Source organism: Thunnus maccoyii, chromosome 14 (genome assembly GCF_910596095.1).
Source record: "Thunnus maccoyii chromosome 14, fThuMac1.1, whole genome shotgun sequence".
Taxonomy (NCBI): domain Eukaryota; kingdom Metazoa; phylum Chordata; class Actinopteri; order Scombriformes; family Scombridae; genus Thunnus; species Thunnus maccoyii.
The window spans coordinates 1,038,777-1,048,235 of NC_056546.1; the positions used below are offsets into that span (position 1 = coordinate 1,038,777).

Genomic DNA, 9,459 nt, shown 5'->3' on the forward strand with positions numbered 1-9,459 from the left:
TTTAAACGTAACCGGCTCTTTGTGTTTGGGACTGATTTATGACGAGGACGAAGGTTTGTAACAGGAAAATACGTCATCAGTGCAGGACATGGTGGTTGTTATGGTGACAGCGCGCCAACGCCACTTTGTCCTTCCAGTCTCAACAGCTGGAACAGCCTGTACGTGTATATTAGTTCCCACACAAAACAAACCTGCAGTTTGTCTGGCGACAGACTGACGTAATAACTGTTTGTGGGGCAGGAAGCCGACACCTTGGAGACACATGATAGACAGGTGTACACATAAACATAAATATATAAATTATTTAATATATTAACTTAAATTGATCTACTTTCTTTTCCTCGGTATGTTTTTTGGGTACAATTTTTTTTTAAATCTGTATCTTAAATTTATAATATGTAATTATTCTACATTAAAATGTCTAAAAACAACTAGACCTGTGTTATATATGTTGTTGAGTTGTGTATTTTCAAACTCAGAGAAATCTGTAATTTAATCAAAGTAACGGACCGTTTCATTTGGTCGCCTGTCGATGGCGTCATACCTCCTCTACCAAAGAGTAAACACGCACCAGATGCATACGGCGGCGCTGTGTTTGTCCGCTACAATGGCGTCTACCAAAGAGTAACTTACACACATACAAGATAAAACATCGGCGTTGTGGTTGTTCCACACAAACTGTTATAAATGGACTTTTATTCAGTTTTAAGACACATTTTCATGATAAATTTAGGTGGTTTTTAACTATATCTTTTAGCCGGAAGAAGGATTTTAGTCATTGGACGTCTGGATCTTAAGTTATCAGAGAAATAAACTGGACAAACGTTAGCAGCAGCTCGGCTAACAACTCCTCCAGGAAGTTCGGTGGTCGCCGAACATCGTCGGAGAAACACTGATTTTTTAGGTGAAACAGCTTTAATTAGTATTTTAACGATTTTAATCTGCGTGTACGTTTGTTTTTGGAGAGGAGGAGACCTCTGCGGATAATTCGGCTCCCGGGAGAAACCGACCGAACGTCTGGATCTAAAGTTATAAGAGAAATAAACCGAACAAGTGTTAGCAGCAGCTCGGCTAACAGCCCGTACCGGAAGTCCGGTGGTCGCCGTACATCGTCGGAGAAACACTGATTTTAGGTGAAACAGCTTTATTCAGTGTTTTTACCTGTAATCTCCGGGTCCGTTTGTACAAACATCCTGAATGATGAACACTGGAGTAATCCTATCCCGGTGAAGCTGCTTATTTAACAACGAAGACAACAACTCCCATGATCCCTTGCTGCTTCACACCATCATCACACTCCGTCTGTTGTTATTGTTTTGGTTGAGACGCCTAGCGGCTGAAATTACATGTTGTGCGTTAAAGTCACTAATTATGAGGAAAGTGGTTGTTGCTAATAACAAAACGTATCTTGATAACGAAGGATAATGTTGTATTTGCATGACGTTAATCGGAGCTCTGACGCTTGTTTTTCATTCATATTCTATTCAAGTGTCTTTTTAGGAGAAAATTAACTGTAACTAAAACTACAGTTTAATCTGGTTTATCTGAAAAAGATGCAGAGGTGATGAGAGTACTTTTTTTTGCCCTGAATACTGTCTGCAGGTCTTCCCTTGAGGCTACATCTATATGTAGCCTGAGAGACAAAGCCCAGGGCAAAATAAACCAGTAAAACCCTGCTGCTCCTCGTTAAGCTTAATTATCAGCATATCACTTTTTATCACTGTTGTCTCATCTAGAATATAGTGGCTGGACAGCCAGATAATAATAATAAATACAATAGAAAAACAGAATATTTAGTATAAAATAATAAATATATCTGTATAAAGAAATAAATTAAGGAAACAGCAGCAGCTCAAACTGAAACTATCATCGTCCCGAACGTACAGAAGAGAGAAATAAGACCAACATTCAGAGATTCATGTTCTGTGTTTGTGACTTTTTGTGACCACTTCTAATCACCTTTAATATGTGATGTCACTCAGGTGAGTTGCTTCAAATACTGCAGCTCATACAGAAGTAAAAACACAAACATTAAGAGAAACACATCATCTCATGTGTTTTGTCCTTCAGGACCACCGTAGACTGTCAGAAATCTTTCCCTCCTAAAATAACGCAGCATCTAGTGAATGATGATCAATAATTAGAGTCAAATCAATTTTATTATTTTAATTTGACTGTTGATACAACAGAAGGAGAAAAAAAACTGTTAAAAGATGAATTATTTTGCCCAAATTAAACTTTTCTACTGTGGAGTTTGTTCCTGCAGTTACCTGATCAGCTGCTGATTAAATGATATCATTAATATTAATGAGCAATGACATCATCAGTCTGACACACACACACACACACACACATACACAGCTGCTCACTTTATGAAGCAGCTTCATTAACACTGAAGCTTGATGAGATAATGACCTGTGTGTGTGTGTGTGTGTGTGTGTGTGTGTGTGTGTGTGTGTGTGTGTGTGTGTGTGTGTCCTGTTGCCTGGCAACAGCTACTATCGATCAGACTAATCTCTAAATTATTTATGATTAATGAATAATTAATCAGGGTTTTTTTTCCATCGTCGTGTCCAGCAGCTTCTCTGTCAGAGGGCACCGCCCCCTCCTGATGATGTCACACCGCCTGTCAATCAGCCGCCCGCCAACCAGCTGTTGTTTCCGTCTGGTGGAACCCTTCAGGTTCTCAGACGTCCTCCAGATTCTTCAGGGTTCTTTAAGGTTTGTCAGGGTTCTCCAGTGTAAATACATCTTCTGGATGTTGTCCAGGGCTCCCAGCTTCATCACGGTTCGTTAGTGTTCTTTAGGGTTCTCAGGGTTCATTAGTGTTCTTTAGGGTTCTCAGGGTTCTTTAAGGTTCTCAGGGTTCATTAGTGTTCTTCAGGGTTCATTAGTGTTCTTTAAGGTTCATTCATTTTTTTTAGGGTTCTCAGGGTTCTTTAGTGTTCTTTAAGGTTCATTCATTTTTTTTAGGGTTCTCAGGGTTCATTAGTGTTCTTTAGGGTTCATTAATTTTTTTAGGGTTCTCAGGGTTCATTAGTGTTCTTTAGGGTTCATTAATTTTTTTAGGGTTCTCAGGGTTCTTTAAGGTTCTCAGGGTTCTTTAGTGTTCTTTAGGGTTCATTAATTTTTTTTAGGGTTCTCAGGGTTCTTTAAGGTTCTCAGGGTTCTTTAGTGTTCTTTAGGGTTCATTAATTTTTTTTTAGGGTTCTCAGGGTTCATTAGTGTTCTTTAAGGTTCTCAGGGTTCTTTAGTGTTCTTTAGGGTTCATTAATTTTTTTTTAGGGTTCTCAGGGTTCATTAGTGTTCTTTAAGGTTCTCAGGGTTCTTTAGTGTTCTTTAGGGTTCTCAGGGTTCATTAGTGTTCTTTAGGGTTCTCAGGGTTCTTTAGTGTTCTTTAGGGTTCTCAGGGTTCATTAGTGTTCTTTAGGGTTCTCAGGGTTCATTTGTGTTCTTTAGGGTTCTCAGGGTTCTTTAGTGTTCTTAAAGGTTCTCAGGGTTCATTAGTGTTCTTTAGGGTTTTCAGGGTTCATTTGTGTTCTTTAGGGTTCTCAGGGTTCTTTAGTGTTCTTAAAGGTTCTCAGGGTTCATTAGTGTTCTTCAGGGTTCATTAGTGTTCTTTAAGGTTCATTCATTTTTTTTTTAGGGTTCTCAGGGTTCTTTAGTGTTCTTTAAGGTTCATTCATTTTTTTAGGGTTCTCAGGGTTCTTTAAGGTTCTCAGGGTTCTTTAGTGTTCTTTAGGGTTCATTAATTTTTTTTAGGGTTCTCAGGGTTCATTAGTGTTCTTTAAGGTTCTCAGGGTTCATTTGTGTTCTTTAGGGTTCTCAGGGTTCTTTAGTGTTCTTTAGGGTTCTCAGGGTTCATTAGTGTTCTTTAGGGTTCACAGGGTTCATTTGTGTTCTTTAGGGTTCTCAGGGTTCTTTAGTGTTCTTTAGGGTTCTCAGGGTTCATTAGTGTTCTTTAGGGTTCACAGGGTTCATTTGTGTTCTTTAGGGTTCTCAGGGTTCTTTAGTGTTCTTAAAGGTTCTCAGGGTTCATTAGTGTTCTTTAGGGTTTTCAGGGTTCATTTGTGTTCTTTAGGGTTCTCAGGGTTCTTTAGTGTTCTTAAAGGTTCTCAGGGTTCATTAGTGTGCTTGTGGTTTCTTCTGGGTTCTCTGGTCATGGTTTATGTTCTATAAGGAACCGTAAAGAGGTTTCTGGTTGAGCCAGTGTGTTTGTTGAAGATGTTTCTTTCTATGTTAAAGGTTCTCAGAGGTTCTCTGTAGAACAATGAGAACCCTGCTGCTCCTCACCTGTACGAGCTCTGGTGAGTTCAGTGTCAGTCTGATATCTGAGCTTCTCTCTCGGTGCTGCGCTGCCGCCTGCTGGACGTCTGAGGAACTGCAGAACCTTCATCCTCTTCCTCAACAGTTAAAAACTGATGAAGGTTTTATTCTTCACTTTTAAAACTTTTGTCTGATCTCAAATTAAAAAAACACTTTGTTTTTGTTGTGTTCTATTATTTTGTTGATATTTATCGATTGATAAATGAAATGTTCTCATGTCACAATATTGATCTGAGCAGCCAGATTCTAAAACAATAAAGAACATAAATATAAACGTAGTAACTCTACAGCTTATTTATTGTATTCAGGCTTTTTTACACAATATATATTTATATTTATAATCTGCAATCTTCACATTACATTAAAGATTTCTAAAGATATTTTTAATATAACAAAAAATGTAATTTAACACTTTCACAGTAAAGAATGACAGTAAACCAGTCGAGACAATGAAGACTGCAATTATTGATCAACTACATGAATTTATTAAGATTTATAGCAGTTTATGATAATAATTCCCGTTTTATAGACGTTGAACATCACATCACACAAACACGTACAAAAGGAACTTTTTTATTTATGTTTAACTGAATTTAAAGGTTTTTTTAGACACGTGTCCTAATATGACCAGAATATACACAACGGAAATATTTCAACCTTTTAAAAACAGATTTGTGCAGCTGATACAAATCAATGAGTTTGATCCATATTTATTCAAACGTATTGTTGTATTTAATTCACTGAACATGTAACAGATCCTTAAAAACTAAAGAATAAACTCTCTGAAAGCTTCGTTAAGGATTAACCATCCATTGATCAGTGATTGATCAGTTCATTCATGATTTATGGTTCAGGAATTTGCTACAGAGACTAATTATGAGGAGATATGAACAGTATGTGAGGGTTCAAAGAACTTAACTGGCAGCTTCTTTTTATTTGTTTCAGTCAATTTTCAAGCAAAACTGTAAAAATTAACTCATTCTAGTTTCTCAAATGTTCGATTTGATGCTTTTCTGACATTTATGACAGTAAATAAGTGATAATTAGAAATTATTTGTGGCTAAAAGATCAGATTTTAAAACAAACAAACAGCAGTTTAAGTGTCAAACTTCCGCTGAGCTTCTCTCAGGTTCTCGGCAGTGTGCTGAAGAACTCCTCCAGAACCTTCTCCACCTCCTCCTCGCTGTAATCTCTCACCACGTAGAGCTCGCCGTCATCAAATCCTCGGATCATGGCCGACAGCGCTGGACGAGGACGGAGAGAGAGAGAGAGAGAGAGAGAGACAGGAAGTTAACGTGACGGAGACGGCGTGACAGCGTCAGGTTACGGAAGGAAAGAGGAAGTGACCTCACAGCGTCCTGACGACGGCCTGAACAGACACAAGATCCTCTTCTTCATGTCCACGGCACGACCGAGCTCGTAGCCGACGCCCAGCGACGGCTGCGTCACCTCCGCCACGATCACTGCAGACACACAAACGCTGAGGTCAAAAGGTCGAACACACAAACGCTGAGTCAGCGGTCCTTTTTTAGCCTCTCTCACTTGTAACCGGACAAACGTGCGTTCAGTCGCCGCCATCAGCCGGAGCTCGGTCCTTCCTGTCAGAGTCCAGCGTGCTGGTGGAAGACTGGAGAACGCCTGCAGACGCAGCTCAGGGCAAAAACACTCCGCCCACTCTCACAGATAATAATCAATAATCAATAAAACGTCCTCACCGTCAGACTGTCTCAGCCACTCCATGTCTCGGTCGTGAATGGCTCGGTCTCCTGCTGCTGTGGCGTCCTCTCCTGTCCAATCACAGCACAGCAGCTCAGTGACATCACACATGCACCTGACCAATCAGCAGCGCCGACTCAGCGTAACGATCTTTTTAATTACGTGTTTCAAATACAGCAAGTGACGTCATCAGGCTGTACTCGCAAGTACTTTATTCTAGTATTTACATGTTTACATGTTATACTTCTACTGTAGTACATTAATCTGACAGCTGGTATTACTGGGTACTTTTACTGCAGATACTACATGCAGCTGGTAGTACTGGTGTACTTTTACTGCAGGTACTACATGCAGCTGGTAGTACTGGTGTACTTTTACTGCAGGTACTACATGCAGCTGGTAGTACTGGTGTACTTTTACTGCAGGTACTACATGCAGCTGGTAGTACTGGTGTACTTTTACTGCAGGTACTACATGCAGCTGGTAGTACTGGTGTACTTTTACTGCAGGTACTACATGCAGCTGGTAGTACTGGTGTACTTTTACTGCAGGTACTACATGCAGCTGGTAGTACTGGTGTACTTTTACTGCAGGTACTACATGCAGCTGGTAGTACTGGTGTACTTTTACTGCAGGTACTACATGCAGCTGGTAGTACTGGTGTACTTTTACTGCAGGTACTACATGCAGCTGGTAGTACTGGTGTACTTTTACTGCAGGTACTACATGCAGCTGGTAGTACTGGTGTACTTTTACTGCAGGTACTACATGCAGCTGGTAGTACTGGTGTACTTTTACTGCAGGTACTACATGCAGCTGGTAGTACTGGTGTACTTTTACTGCAGGTACTACATGCAGCTGGTAGTACTGGTGTACTTTTACTGCAGGTACTACATGCAGCTGGTAGTACTGGTGTACTTTTACTGCAGGTACTACATGCAGCTGGTAGTACTGGTGTACTTTTACTGCAGGTACTACATGCAGCTGGTATTACTGGTGTACTTTTACTGCAGGTACTACATGCAGCTGGTAATACTGGTGTACTTTTACTGCAGGTACTACATGCAGCTGGTAGTACTGGTGTACTTTTACTGCAGGTACTACATGCAGCTGGTAGTACTGATGTACTTTTACTGCAGATACTACATGCAGCTGGTAGTACTGGTGTACTTTTACTGCAGATACTACATGCAGCTGGTATTACTGGTGTACTTTTACTACAGATACTACATGCAACTGGTAATACTGGTGTACTTTTACTGCAGATACTACATGCAGCTGGTAATACTGGTGTACTTTTACTACAGGTACTACATGCAGCTGGTAATACTGGTGTACTTTTACTGCAGATACTACATGCAACTGGTAGTACTGGTGTACTTTTACTACAGGTACTACATGCAGCTGGTATTACTGGTGTACTTTTACTACAGATACTACATGCAGCTGGTAATACTGGTGTACTTTTACTACAGGTACTACATGCAGCTGGTAATACTGGTGTACTTTTACTGCAGATACTACATGCAACTGGTAATACTGGTGTACTTTTACTACAGATACTACATGCAGCTGGTAATACTGGTGTACTTTTACTACAGGTACTACATGCAGCTGGTAATACTGGTGTACTTTTACTGCAGATACTACATGCAACTGGTAGTACTGGTGTACTTTTACTACAGGTACTACATGCAGCTGGTATTACTGGTGTACTTTTACTACAGATACTACATGCAACTGGTAATACTGGTGTACTTTTACTACAGGTACTACATGCAGCTGGTAATACTGGTGTACTTTTACTGCAGATACTACATGCAGCTGGTATTACTGGTGTACTTTTACTGCAGATACTACATGCAACTGGTAATACTGGTGTACTTTTACTGCAGGTACTACATGCAGCTGGTATTACTGGTGTACTTTTACTGCAGGTACTACATGCAGCTGGTATTACTGGTGTACTTTTACTGCAGGTACTACATGCAGCTGGTAATACTGGTGTACTTTTACTGCAGGTACTACATGCAGCTGGTTATACTGGTGTACTTTTACTACATATACTACATGCAGCTGGTATTACTGGTGTACTTTTACTGCAGGTACTACATGCAGCTGGTATTACTGGTGTACTTTTACTGCAGGTACTACATGCAGCTGGTATTACTGGTGTACTTTTACTGCAGGGACAACGTGCAGCTGGTATTACTGGTGTACTTTTACTGCAGGTACTACATGCAGCTGGTATTACTGGTGTACTTTTACTGCAGGTACTACATGCAGCTGGTAATACTGGTGTACTTTTACTACAGGTACTACATGCAGCTGGTATTACTGGTGTACTTTTACTACAGGGACTACATGCAGCTGGTAATACTGGTGTACTTTTACTGCAGGTACTACATGCAGCTGGTATTACTGGTGTACTTTTACTACAGGGACTACATGCAGCTGGTATTACTGGTGTACTTTTACTACAGGGACTACATGCAGCTGGTAATACTGGTGTACTTTTACTACAGGTACTACATGCAGCTGGTATTACTGGTGTACTTTTACTACAGGTACTACATGCAGCTGGTAATACTGGTGTACTTTTACTACAGGGACTACATGCAGCTGGTATTACTGGTGTACTTTTACTGCAGATACTACATGAAGCTGGTAATACTGGTGTACTTTTACTGCAGGTACTACATGCAGCTGGTAATACTGGTGTACTTTTACTACAGGGACTACATGCAGCTGGTATTACTGGTGTACTTTTACTGCAGGTACTACATGCAGCTGGTATTACTGGTGTACTTTTACTGCAGATACTACATGAAGCTGTGTACTATGTGACCTCTGACCTCTGGCGGTGAGCTCGAGGCTGCTCACGTGCTCGGTCAGCACGGTTCCGTAGCTCTCCAGTTTGTGGACGATCCTCCGGTACACGTGCACGTCGTCTCTGCCGCCGCGGATGCTTCCGCAGAAATAAACCTTCATCCTGAACACGGGACCGTTTCTACTGTGACTCTACTGTCTCTACTCTCCCAGCAGCAGCTCCTGTATGCCGCCGCTTCCCGCGCTGGATGCAAATGACGCTCTGTGACGTATTCCTAGAGGTTTCCCTGAGCTAAGTCTCGCAGGTACATCAACGTAAGCAGCCTCCTCTTTCTGCGCTCTGATTGGCTGATTCACCACCGCCTAAAATCCTCAGCCTCTGATTGGATCAGCCAGGAGGCGGCAGACGCTCGGGGGGGGGGGGGGGGGGGGGGGGGGGCTACCTGACAGACTCTACTCAGGGCAAAGAAACCCACAACAATAAAAGAGTGAATGTTCGCTCTGGTCATGTTTTAACAACAACAACAATAATACAAATAATAATAATTTTATTGTTTTCAAGGTTCTCGAAGAAACTTCACATAAACA

General features: G+C 41.0%; 1 protein-coding gene across 1 annotated transcript; it reads right to left on the minus strand.

Annotated features, from left to right (window-relative positions):
• Positions 1-4,883: 4,883 nt before the first annotated feature.
• On the minus strand, positions 4,884-9,121 carry dnph1 (2'-deoxynucleoside 5'-phosphate N-hydrolase 1). The gene is made up of 4 exons (XM_042432548.1): positions 8,898-9,121; positions 6,042-6,113; positions 5,679-5,789; positions 4,884-5,570 (listed from the first exon to the last, which is right to left on the minus strand). Exons 1-4 carry the CDS (start codon positions 9,031-9,033, stop codon positions 5,452-5,454), a joined length of 438 nt encoding a protein of 145 aa, XP_042288482.1. The 5' UTR covers positions 9,034-9,121; the 3' UTR covers positions 4,884-5,451.
• Between the last annotated feature and the right edge of the window lie 338 nt (positions 9,122-9,459).

Coding starts and splice junctions, on each gene's coding strand:
- dnph1 (XM_042432548.1), bottom strand. CDS start 9,033: ATGAAGGTTTATTTCTGCGGAAGCATCCGCGGCGGCAGAGACGACGTG. Junction 6,114..8,897: donor CCTCGAGCTCACCGCCAGAG/GTCAGAGGTCAC, acceptor GTGATTGGACAG/GAGAGGACGCCACAGCAGCA. Junction 5,571..5,678: donor CAGGCCGTCGTCAGGACGCT/GTGAGGTCACTT, acceptor GTCCTCGTCCAG/CGCTGTCGGCCATGATCCGA.